Source organism: Alosa alosa, chromosome 13, assembly GCF_017589495.1.
Source record: "Alosa alosa isolate M-15738 ecotype Scorff River chromosome 13, AALO_Geno_1.1, whole genome shotgun sequence".
NCBI classification, from domain to species: Eukaryota; Metazoa; Chordata; class Actinopteri; order Clupeiformes; family Clupeidae; genus Alosa; species Alosa alosa.
This window is the reverse complement of record NC_063201.1, coordinates 34,418,386-34,431,969: the sequence shown is the minus strand read 5'-3', so window position 1 is coordinate 34,431,969 and position 13,584 is coordinate 34,418,386. Positions and strand designations below refer to the sequence as shown.

The 13,584-nt window shown below is 41.6% G+C and overlaps 1 protein-coding gene across 1 annotated transcript in view; it reads right to left on the bottom strand.

The window, feature by feature from the left end:
- agmo (alkylglycerol monooxygenase) overlaps positions 1-13,584 on the bottom strand; it is a 262,745-nt gene that overhangs the window by 135,497 nt on the left and 113,664 nt on the right. The window contains exon 6 of the mRNA XM_048260252.1: positions 8,540-8,606. Within this exon, the coding sequence (XP_048116209.1) occupies positions 8,540-8,606 (67 nt within the window). The remainder of the gene's footprint in view (positions 1-8,539; positions 8,607-13,584) is intronic.

The window sequence follows — 13,584 nt, the reverse complement described above, 5'->3', positions numbered from 1 at the left end:
TAATGAGGCCCCAGGGCCCAAGCACGCCGTGATGAGGAGATGTACAATGAGCGGAGGAGAACACTACGAGCCAAAAGGAGGGCGTATAGCGCAAAAATGCGCTATTACCGAGCTAAACTCCTTCACTATGGCGATTCTCAATCATTGACCAGCAGCTCAAGCTCCAGTGACAATTGATTTTGTTTTTGTGTGTGTTATGTGCTTCTTTTGTTTGCAGAGTTGTTAACTGCTTTTTTGGTTCGCAGAGTTCTTGCCTGCATTTTTTTTTCTTTGCGGAGTTGTTAACTGTTTTTTGTTTGTGTAATAAAAACACATTCACCTAAAATACCTTGTTGTGTTTGGAGGCGCTTCGCGAAGGTTCGTTTTTCAAATGTGCAGAACTAAAGTGAGTTTATTTCGTCAGCCATAGTGGTAAGATATTACATTGTCATTACCTGAGACAATTAAACTTTCTGACATAGCCTGGGCGAGATGTGTAACCAAATATGGCAAGATGGATAATTGATGCTTACAAGCACTATAGAATACTGATCAACTGGGTTTTTGATGGGATCTTGATGGTCTTTGAAGTAGTAGCCTATACAGTTAGGACATTGCTAATTCTTTCTCAGAAGCCTACAGCTTACTTAAAAACGGGCTCACTTTATCCCACTAGTATACATTTTAGCGATAGTTGTAATTGACCATTGAATCAATGAGGTTACCACTTTGCAGAATTGTGATTGACATCACTTAACTTGCCATTAATTCTGGACCGACTGATCGTTGGAATCACCTTAACGCCTGGGTGTGGCCTTTAAATTGTTATTGTGGTAGTAGTAGTCTCTAGCCATGGATGCCCTAAACGACACTATGATGATGGTGCACAGTGATAGCAGCACGCATTATAAGCAGATGATAAAGGCTACTTCGTGACCCCTTTAGATGATACAACGCCGAACAATTCCGACGACGGTACCGTCTGTCCAAAAGAGCGGTCAGGCGCCTTATCAACTTGTTGGCATATCAACTTGGGTCCAGAGGTAGAGGGAACATGCCTGTGCCAGTAGCGCACAAAGTTCTCCTAGCTTTACGCTACTTTGCCACGGGGACCTTTCTCCTCTGCTGTGGTGACATGATAAATGTCCATGAGAGCACAGTTTGCCGTGTGGTACATAGGGTGGCCCGTCCCATCGCCGCACTTCACCCCAACTATATAGCCATGGCAAACGAGGACGAGCAGAGAGACATCTCCACACCATTTTTACGTTTTACGTTCATGCCGGTATGCCTGGGGTGATTAGAATAGTGGACTGCACCCACATTCCACTCATTTTCCATGGCACCGTGCGCAATCCAGCCTTTACGAATCGACGTGGGTAAGGTAACATCCCCTGATATTTGGTCTGCCTAAACATAACAAATATACCCTAGGAAAAATGCATTTTTGCGGTGTACATTGATGTACGTGGCTTTAATGGCTGTGAAATGCACATTAATGTGTCAGATAGTGGAGTAGATGTTTTGCAATAATATTAATAAGTTTACCCTTTCTGATATTACAGATACAGCTCTATAAACTGTCAGATGGTTTGCGATTACAACATGCGCATTCGCAATTAGGGTTGGGCACCGAAACACGGTTCTAATATGGCACCGGTGCCGACGCAAACGGTAGTAACTGCATCGAATAACAACGTGGATTTCGGTGCCTCATTTCGGTGCTTATTTTTATTTTTTTATACGAGGCATCACTGGATGTCATGCGCCATCTCTAATGTCTTGCTCTGATAGCAACACATCCAGACACAGTTAGCTGCTAGCTAACGTAAACACTGGATGTATAAAGCAGAGGAGTGCACCACATAGGCGAGTGGACAGTGTTTGACAGCTTGCGTGAGCCCAAGTAGCTTACTTTAACGCGATATCCTGTCAAAATCTAGCAGTGGGCCTTCCTAACTACACACAAGCAAAAGGCTATGAAACAACAGTAGCCTATATGTTACACAATATCCTTGCTAATGCGCTAACTGGCATTTATTTGAAATGTTATCAGCAAAGTTGTAAGGTGAAAACTTTATTTCACGGTGTGCTCTAAACCAGGGGTCCCCAACCTTTTATGTACCATAGACCGGTTTGATTCCTATTTTTTTTTCGCGGACCGGGGGGGGGGTTCCATGTTCCATATGTGTTGTGCATGCATTACTTGAAAAGAACTAGCTCCAGTTATGTATGAACAGTGAAGGTAACGATCTCTTGTGAAAAAGGTGCACTTGAAGAAATGAAAATTGAACAATATGAACTATGAATATTGAACAACTTGAAGCTACATCTATAAGTGTGAACATGCTTAACAAAATATGGGAACAAAACATGGAAACTAAACGTGCAATACGAATATAATCAATGTGAGCCCTGTGCTTGTTTCCCTGCAACAAGAAGCTTCCATCTGGGGGTGATGGAAGACAGTGACACCCTCAGTGTGTTTGAAATGTCCAGTCGATTGCGCAATTTGTCTAGTTGCAGTCATCGCCGAAAACCCGGCCTCGCGCCAAGATGCGTGGTGGGAAACGTTTTTCAGCGCTTTTACGGCTATCTCGGGATATTCTGCTTTGGTTGTGATCCAAAAACCCGCCAGAGAGGTTTCCTTATACACACTCTTAAGACCACCGTCATTTGCAATTTCGATCAACTGCTCTTCCTCCTGCGCTGACAAGTTAGGACTATTTGGGATATTGACAAATGGGTTGCGGACCCACTCATTGGTTTGCCGTGGATCTTTGAAGGATGGGAAGTAACGCTCAAACTCATTTGAGAGCCGCAACAAGGTGATCGGCGACCAGCTGCGAGAGAAAGGGCCCTGCCTCAGTCTCTCCCAAAACCCCCACTACTTTTTGGAACATATCAAATACACCCCGGTCCACTCGTCGTCCCTACAAATCAAGCTTGGCTTTAAATGCAGCGACTTTATCTGCCAGTTTAAAGACAGTCGTCATTCTCCCCTGGGTGACAGGTTGAGGTCATTAAGCAACCGAATATGTCACACAGGTAAGCGAAGTTTGACACCCAGTCCTCATCACTAAAATGTGCAGCTAACGGTGACTTTTTTCTGTAAGAAATCTCTGCAGCGGCTCTCGCAACTCAAACACTCTGGCCAGTGACCTGCTAAAGATGCTTGTTTTTGTTGCTCATTCTAGCAGTTTAGCTAACCGTGTGACACTACCGTTAAGCCAAGAACTGATCAAGTGGAGTGAGCTGACCTGAGGCTGCGCCAGCGCTGAAGGCAATATGTAAAAGTGTTGAAGGCGGGACAGACAGACGTAAGAAAATGGACCTTGCAAAATGCAAACATGCGTGCAATCAAACAACTGCATATAGGCCTATGCCATGTAAAAACGTGACATTATTGCGAATTAAATTTAGTTTAGTTTGCATGCATTTTTTTGCAATTAGTTAGTTAAATTTAGTTTAGTTTGCATGCATTTTTCATGCAACTCATGTCGTAGGCTACGGCCCGGTTAGGAATGTCCTGCGGCCCGGTGGTTGGGGACCGCTGCTCTAAACAACATAATGGCATGATATTAATCTGTCATGTGCATGAGGCCCATATAGCATCAATATGAAGATCGTGTTAAAAGTTCGCTGGCAAAAACAGAAGGTTAGGCTACATACCTGATGTCACTGAGCTTTCAAAGAGGCTACAAAACCATCTCCGTAGTTATCGCTAATTAAACTCAACTGACTGGTGTTAGCCATAGTTGCTGTTAAAATGCCTACTAGGCTAGCACTGGGAATCTAAACACTTCAACACCGACATGTAGCCTAACATGTTCAAAACTATTGCGTGTTATGAGTTAAGACATAAAATTTCTTGAAGCATTTGGGAACACACTGAATTAACTGTTAGTCCCTGTTCCCTGTTAGATTAGCTTGCTTGCAAATGCCGTTGTCCATGACCTGGCAGTTCTATGGCAAGCGGTTTTAACATACCTTATGGCAAACCGCCTACACTGGGTAAACTTGAAAGCAGAGCTTACCATTGTGTGCATGCATGGCAAGCTGTTTTAACATTTAAATGTATTATTTGTAGGAGCAATGAGATATTGATAGTAAATTGAATATAACAGTTCAATTTCATGTTCAAATTTGTGTTATCAATAAAAAAAAAAAAAGGAATTCATGCTTTAGACCATTTTAATTTAAAACATTTTAAAAACAAAGTACCGATTCAGGCACCGTTTCGGTACCGGCACCATTTTAAAAGTATAAATTTAGCACCGGTATCGGATAAAACCCAAACGATACCCAACCCTATTCGCAATGTTGTATTCGTAATGTTGTAGCAAGATGGCCCGGCATTTTTAACAACAGCCATGTAGAGACCCTCATTATGCTACTGTGTAAGTGTGGTGCTATTTTGAGCCTTGTTAGTGGTATAGAAATAGCGATTTCTTTTTACTGTACGTTTGCCCCGAAGGCTAGCATTAAAAGCGGTTTGCAATAAAACTGGTCACATTCGACCAGCATGAAAATAAATCCCAGCGAACGGTCGAACTCGGTACACATGTGTTATTAACCCCTAGGTTAATTTTGCGCCGGAATTGTCCTTTAAAAGCAGTAATTAAGAAGGTGTATTTTTGGGTGGGGGTTCTGAGGTTTGAGGTTGATTAGCTATGGGGAAGAGAATTACAGTTCAGCATCCTGGTGGCTTGTGGATATAAGCTGTCTCTGTATCTGCTGGTACAAGTCTGCATATTCTTGTACCTTCAACCAGATGGTAGGAGGGTAAAGACACTGTGGCTGGGATGACTGGGGTCAGCGAGGATTCGCTTGGTCTTTCTCCTGCAGCGCTGGCTGTAAAGGTCCTGGATAGTTGGTAACAGTCCTTGTGAAGCGTTGCGCTGACCTGATCACCCTTTGCAGAGCTTTGCGATCATGAGCGGTGCTGTTACCATACCATGCTGTAATGTTGCCAGTCAGGATGCTCTCAATGGTACAGGGGTAGAAGTTGGTCAGTATTTCACCGTCCATACCAAACTTCCACAGCCGCCAAAGAAATAAGAGTCATTGTCTTGCTGACTTTATGACCATACCTATATGTTGTGACCAGCTCAGATCCTCACTGATGTTAATTCCAATGAATCTGAAGCAGCTGACTCTCTCTACTGCTGTACCTCCAATATAGATGGGTTTGTGCTTATCCTGCAGTCTCCTGTAATCCACAATCAACTCCTTGGTTTTGCTGACGTTGAGCAGCAGGTTTTTGTCTTGGCACCAGGATGTCAGGGTTGCCCCCTCTGCACTGAAAGCAGACTCATCATCACTCGTGAGACAGCTTTATTATGGTGGTGTCATCAGCAAACTTAATGATGGTGTTTGAGGTGTGAGTTGCCATACAGTCATGAATGTACAACGAGTACAGCAGGGGGCTTAACACACATCCCTGCGGGGCACCACACTGCATGAAAAGTGTGATTTTCGCCAGTATGAGGCACTGTAGATTGTCGTGGAAGTTCAGGTTAATGGCTGTTCACAGCAATTTGCAGGCAACGCCGAAAACTGCCATGAATTGTCAGAAATTGACGTGGGCCTTGCTTGGCAGTCGTCCCCCCATGACCCCCCTCCTCCTAATTCTAGGGGAAGCTTTAACATGTAAATGAAAATGCTGTGAGCTATACAAATGCAAATCAGGGTAGCAGGGGAAGTGCACTGTGCATGGTGCCATGACTGTGGCCTTTGGTCTTGCTTAAACAGTGGATGTGTTAACCACACAACTCCCAGCAATACGCTCAACAGGCAGAAATGATGCTGGGTATGACATGTCTGTTCCCTGCAAGCTCCAATAATCTAACCTGACTTAAAACAGTCGATAGACTCAATTTTAGATTCGGATTTTCCCTTCACACCAACACAATGAGAATTTCAGAGGCTATAAATGATTGTCAGAACTGCAGATATTTTTGTTGAATGAAAATATCTATTTTTTATATATATAATGTTTTATACATATATATAAAAATAAATAGGTTATTTCCCCGGTAGTAGACTATTTCCCCAGTAGTAGACTATTTACAGAGTCCATAACATTCTCAGTTCATACGAAACAGCAGAGAGAACGTCACTTCAATAAACCGTTTAAGTTTAAGTCCAACCGGCAGTGGAGACAATTCCTCTAGTGAACAGTGGAAGACCTGCCCGCCCGTCGCGCTTCCACCAGAACAGCTGATAGACATAAACAGTCAGTGTGCGGCTTGCCATAGTTTGCAGCTTGCCGTAGTGTGCAGTGGCAAATTCAGAACAGAAAGGCTAGCCTACAGTTTGGTTAGGCTACTACTTCACGTTACTTGGATGTATGTGGATGTGAATGTAGTTCATAAACAACGCGCCCGCGATTGTCGGCACTCATTCTTTCTAGAAGAGGGGACCTTTAAACGAGCATTTCCCTTTGCTTGGAGGAATGGTAAGCGTTGGATCATCTAGTGCCAGACGAGTGGTTACTTGTCTCGCCAGGAGAATGGACATCAGCTGTCGGGAAATCAGAGCCGCGGTAGCCAGCCGTAGCCTACCTGGGTTCACTCGGAGACACGTAGGCGCTACAAACCGGAGAAAAGATTTAAAGAATAGACTATGCTTTCATTCTGCTGTAGGCTATAAGGAAATAGATAGGCTATGTTAATAGATACTGTTCTTAACTGTACATTTAGTTTTCACAGACTAACTTTGCCTCTTAATGAGGCTGTGACCTCCTCTTTGCTCAGAGCTGTTTGCAAGTCATTCAAGCAATTCGGTAAACTCCAGGTTGCTGTCCATAGAAGTATATGTGTTAGAGTGGAGGAGATTATGTTACCCAGCCTGTGTCCTGTCATTCAGGAAGTCAAAGATCCAACTGCACAGAGAGGAACTGATGTTATGTTCAGGTCTCTCAATTTCATGATCAGCCTCGATGGAACTATGGGAGTGTACTCAACCCCCATGGGGTTAAAAGCGGAGCTGTAGTCGATGAAGAGCATCCGTACAAAGGTGTTTTTCTTATCCAGGTGAGAAAGAGCAGTGTTCAAAGCAAATGCTATCGCATCGTCTGTGGACCTGTTTGGCCTATAGGCAAACTGGAGTGGATCTAATGTAGAAGACAGGGAGGATGTAATATGATCTTTAACTAACCGCTCAAAACACTTCATAACAACAGAGGTAAGAGCAACAGGTCAGTAATCATTAAGGCAGCTCACTGTTGATTTCTTAGGGATGGGAATGATGGTGGACCTCTTGAAACATGCGGGGATAACAGACTGATGCAGGGACAGATTAAAGATGTCCATAAAGACCCCAGCCAGTTCAGATGCGCAAGCCTTGAGAATACAACCTGGGATGTTGTCAGGTCCTGGAGCCTCATGTGTATTCACCCTTCTAAATGATTTACACACATCTTTTCCAGATAATTGAAATGCACAACTATGATGAAATTCGTTCAATAAGCTCCACTTTTCATGCCATGAACGTAACATGCCTATGATAAGGCTTTGCAGTTGTCCAATATGGTCAATATATTGTCTCAATTGTGTTTAATGTGAAGCGCCCAAGCTACATTCATGCATTGTTTTGCTCCGGTTGAAAATGTTTCAGCGTAATTTGTCAGCTGTGATCAAATGGGTTCAATATTTTTTTGTCATAAATATAACATGCCTATGATTAATATATAGTGTATCTAATCTAGGCCTCTCTTATGTTCAATCAAATTGGCTTTGCCCACCCGTTTTGTTTTTCTGTGCCCACCCATTTGAACATTTCTATATGCCACTGTTCACATGATTCAACCCAAAATGCCGGATCATGTGAACAGATCTGCAGGCCGGCAAATTTTCAGCTCGTTTTTAGACACACGATGTGGCAAAAAAGACGTCTTCCCACAAATGTTGCGTCATCTCAGTGTTAAAGGGGCTAATAACATCTTGACATCATGTCCTCTAGTTTTGACATGATTCTGATAAATCACCTACAGTAGGAGAAGTGCGTCAGAGTTGATCATGTGCCACCAGTGTAATAGCCATTCTATCTGTTGCCAGATGGTGGCTCTATGCCAGACATGCATTGTGGACATGTGAATATCATCATTACCATAATAATTAACAATCTGTGAAAAATCTTAAAGAAGCTTTACCCAACTCTTCCAAGAATACCACCTCTCCTAATACTACTAACAACCCAACACACTTAACATGCACTTCCCTTTCTTCCCTCCTCTACCTGCTTCTTCTTCTACCACTTTCCCCTTTGACTACACTTTGACCAGTACTTAAAACTCTCATCCTCTGGTAGTAGTAGTATTAATTGTTTTCTCTGCATTGTTGTTTGAATATCACTCCTCATTTGCTAAATGAATAAAATGTAAATGTGAAAATGTAACTTGATTTAAACATTAAGAATAAAACATTTAGAACTACAATTAATCCTCTTACTATATCTCAAAAGACATGAAGTTAGCATTAATTTGATTTGAACACAATTTTCTGTATTGTGTTTGGCATGTGTAACTTGTGCAATATGATGCATATTCTGGACATACCATGATGAACTCGGTGGTGACTGGGGGTGTTTAACACCAACTCAAGGATGCCAAGATCTCGCACCAACTGTTGATAAAAAAAACATACATTTTTTTCTACATCTGTGCAATTTCTTCTACAATTTGTGCAATTTCATCAGAGACTGCTGTAAATCCTATGTGCCACTAAATTGATAAATTGATGATAAGGCATATATTCTCAATGTTGCAGCCACTTCTGGTTTAGGGCAACTTAGTGAAAAGACGCATTGACAACTGAAGTGGATTAACAAATGACAGTAGCCGCGTGATCTGATTGGGCCATTTTTTGTTTTTTTCCCCCGACATTGCACTGTGCCTAGTTCAGAGGACACTGTTCCCAACTATTTTGGCCTACCTTCAAATGCTTGACCTCTTTAAAAAGCTAAGACCCTGTAGTTTGTTAGGAAAAAGAATAATTGTGAGAAGTACTGGCACAGAGTTACAGAGGCTGCCGGATACAGAGGCTTCTTTCTGCCGGATAACAATCTCTGAACTGACCATATTTCAGCCCTCTAGGTCACTTGATATGACTTAGAAACACAACTAAGCCCTAGAACCAGGTCTTGTGAAGCTTTGTGCAACAGTATATAAATATAGAATGAAATATGAGTTCTTTGGACCATTATTTGCCAGAGTATGCTTATGCGTTTTTGTAAAATGCCCTATGGAAACTCCTCATAGGACTTTTGGTTACCCAAAATGCATACTGACAATAAAAGGCTTACTGTGTGGCAACCTCTCGGTGTAGAAGCATAATCCTGGTCTCAAATGAAAGGTTACACTCTGCAGTTTCTTGTAGACTATTTGGATTGTATGTCAGGGGTTCTGATATAGAATGACTACACAAAATATGGAATAATTACACAAAAGTCTATACTTTTGCATTTTCTTTGTTGGTTTAATGGATGTGTATACTGTAAGATGGGACTATACATCTGCACAACTAATATTGGATAAAACAACATGAATATTCAATTTCTAGGGATTGCTGTGAATATTTCAAGAGTCAATATGCTGCATCTACTTATTGCTAAGGGATATACACTGCAGCTAGAAACAGGATTCGTACACCTATTCCAAGATCAAATTCAAGCACTTTCAAGGTAAATTTTCAAGCTTTTCCAGCACATTACAGCGGTGGCAAATTACATATTAAAAGAATACACTAACGCAAAATGATTTTTATTTTTTTTTATCACATGGTTTTAAGAGATGGTTTTAGCAAACAAAATTGTGTTTCTGTGAACTCAAACTAATGTTAGGGCTCGCTCTTTCATGACAGTCAAGACTGATTATGTCTCTTTGTTGCCTACAACAGCATGCAGACAGGCCTACATCTGTTATCATGAGCTACAAACCAGTAGGTTAGCAATGCGGAGATGTGACGTTTAACTTCTTGGCAAACGGCACGATATGCACATATGCATGGTGTTTTGATGCCCTTTCCACTTGTGGCTAGCATTAAACCACAAAACTGAGCTGAAGTTTGACACAATCATGACCAAGGCCATAGCTAGGATTCAAATACCAAGGTCAGGGGTGTTGATAGAAATGTTGCCACCCGCAGAATGCTAGGGGGATCCGGGGGCATGGCCCCAAGGAAGAGAAATGTCCAAAATAACCCCTTAAATGATGACTTGGTGAATACTGCAGAAACTAATTCATAAATTGACATAATAATTCATACATTATAGCATAAATCACACTTAGAAATACAGCCTATTAGGCATAGTACATTTATAGAAGAGCAAAGTAGCCTATATAGGCCTATGAAAGACTTAACCATAGAGGGATGTAATATAATGACTATCATGATCATTTTGCCATATGATGTAGAAACAGTTTATAACATGTTTTGTTTGTAAGTTAAACCAACACACTTTTCCACAATATTCTACTTTTTTAGATGCACTGTATAGAGCCTTTTCTCCAATTGGTGTTGAGGATATTTATAACCCTTATTCTCATTTTCACCTTTCTGCCTGGCTTCCCTTCTCCTGTCCTCCTGTCTAAATAACTGATCAATTATAAATAACAATAATCAATATCATGCTTAGATAATATCCATATAATCTATATCTACTATTATCTACCATCTAGGCTAATATGGCCTACTACTGGTCCAGACTCTTATATAACATTAATATAGCTTAATTTTCAGTGCAGGTTAGCTAGCTGCAATTCCACTGAATTCCAGCCTAACATTTTTGAGTAGGCCTTGAAGTCAGCAATTGTTCAGGTCAGATGATTATTTTGGATAATGGATTTGTGGGTTGTGGTACTGAAGTTTATGTGAGCTGTGTGAGACACTGCGTTGCGTTTGTTAGTTAGGACATAGGCCTACTCCGCGAGAATCAACTCTAGGCTACTTTCGTTTTGAAAGCCTATCTAGCGGTATCTACAACTACGTGTCGCGTGACGATGCATTGATGTAAGGATAATTGTCTCGTCAGCTGTTTTTAGTTAATAAATTAAAATTTCACATACCATAAAGTTTCAACCTAACTTTCAATAAACTTCAACCTAGCTTTCTCCTTGTCGTCCAATGACTGGAGCTAAGTAGCCTATTCAACATGTTAGCTTTCATGGCGACCTAGCTAGCAATGCATCTGTATGACCCTATATGATTTTTGTTCAGCAGTCCGAAATAGCTGTTTTCTCATAAAAACAGCAACCTCACTCACTGCATGTTGGTGCAGTCATCTCCAACTGTGTGCAGGGGGGCGGGGTCACGCATGAAAAAAAACTGGCAGATCAGTCACACATGTAGAGATGCAAGCGAGGACCACGGCGGAGCAGTTTTTATTTCAAACTCTCCGACTTTCTGCATCTAATAAGCTAACTATTCCGTCAAATAGCTATTTGTATAAAAAGAAATACAGTTACATTTCAAGCATTTTCAAGCACTTTATTTGAAATGCAAGCACTTTTCAAACCTTGAAAATACAACATTAAATATAGCTGCAAGCAGCAATGAGGGGGCCAAGCAGGCAGTTCAGCAGGCCAGATTTGCCATGTAAGTCAATGCCGTTGCATCAGACATATAGCCTTAAGCAATCACAGCAAGTTCCATGCCATACAACCCAAGATTGGCTGAGTTACAAGGTCAAGTTTCACATCAAAACATAACTGATTTTATGGGGCTGAACCAGGGCTGAGTGTCGCCGCCCCCTCCCCCAGCCAACCCACCGCTGCAACCGCCCACATTAGAATGAACTGGATGGAACTTGCTGTCATCAGTTTCACATCAAAAATAAAAGATTGACTGAGATATGATCACACTTGCTGTGATTTAAACACAGAGGTCAAAAATTGACGTCATAGGGTGTGTTGAACTCGGCTTGGCCCAAGGATTCCAATGATACCTCATTTTGACATTCGGGTCAACGAGTCAAAAGTTACGTCCGTGAACACACGTCCAACTTTGGCCTGTTGGTGGCGCTAGAGCATTGGAGGAGCCGGCATGAAACTTGGTGAAATTAATTATTGGATGTCCCCAATCAGTGTGCCAAATTGTATAACTTTTTACCAGACGGTTCTATGGGCTGCCATTGACTTCCATTGCAGAATAATGCACATCAGCAACTACTGGCCAAAATGCATTTTTGTCAATTACAGAGCTCCCTAGAGGTCAAAGGGACATTGAGACATAGTAAGATTAATCTGACAATGTAAAGCACTATACAGATTGTACATGAAACAGGTTATCATGGATTCCCAAGCATTCTAATGGTGTTTAACATTACTATGCTACATCGCAATATGGTGCATAGCCTACAATTGATTTAGAATGTTTGGGGGATGTGGGAGAGGTGTGCTGTGGAAGGCACACTGTTCCATATCAGGTAAAATGGACGTGTTTTTTTTTTCATTCAGACTGAAATGAATCTGATTAAAGATTCCAACCAAACTGTTTACGTGAATGCTAAATAAACCGATTGGCATTCAATCTTTGTTTACAGGAACACACATTTTGGGCGATCTTGCCGATCTAAAACTCTGCACAAAGCATATTGTTATCACAACGCAAAGCGCATTCCTATCTTACACTCGAATTTTTCGCCATGCGCATCTCTTTTATTGAACAATGCGCTCAGGGGTGTGGCAATTAACGACCTAAGGTGTGGTCTGGCGCCTTATCTAAAAATCGCTATCTTACACTATCTAAAAAGCATTATGCCACTGACAAAGAAATACCTGGTCTAGTGAAAGGCGCATATTAAGCACAGCTGAAGACACACTGTCACGAGATGTAAGCAGCAACTTCTCTGCAGGATAAATGTCCTTACGTTTTTTATTCAATCATTTGAACATTATTGGGGTAAGTGTTGCTTTTTTCAGGCTATGTTTTCGATGGTAACCCATTGTCAGTCAATAGTGAAAGTAATTAACCTGTTGAGGAGTATGTGATCAGATGCAGCTGGGCCCCTGGGAGAACGATCACAAATATGTGATTAGAACGTTTTCGAAAAAGGTTCTATAACATGACGCAACAATTACCCTCAGGGACTTTTCTGCCATTAAACAATTTTAAGAACACTGAAACTATAGAACGTTTTCTAGAAGGAGCCAGGAAAATAATTCACTCTCTGGGGAACGGCATTGTCTTAAAGAATTCACTCCTCAACAGGTTAACTGTGTATAACTGTTTTGTCGTTGACTATGACACCACAGTAAAGTTAGTTTCACTTTGCCAATGAGTTCAAATAATAGACGAGTGCAGATGTGTGTAGGCTGTACTCTCGCGTGCAAGCAGATTCATTCAAATGTGCCGCTGACTATCAAAATACTGATACGCTGTTTGAAGTTGCACTGGTTGCTGTTAAAGGGAATGACAGATGTAATTTAATTGGTTTAAAGGATTTTATGCCCAAAACACACCCATGACTGATAAAGAAACATAAGAACCGCCTTTTTGCGCCAAGCACCCAACATTTGGTAACAAAACCACCCCGTATGCGGACTGGACAAACCCCTAAATGTTCCAAATCAACCCAGGGTCCATGCACAGCCTGGTTAGGTGC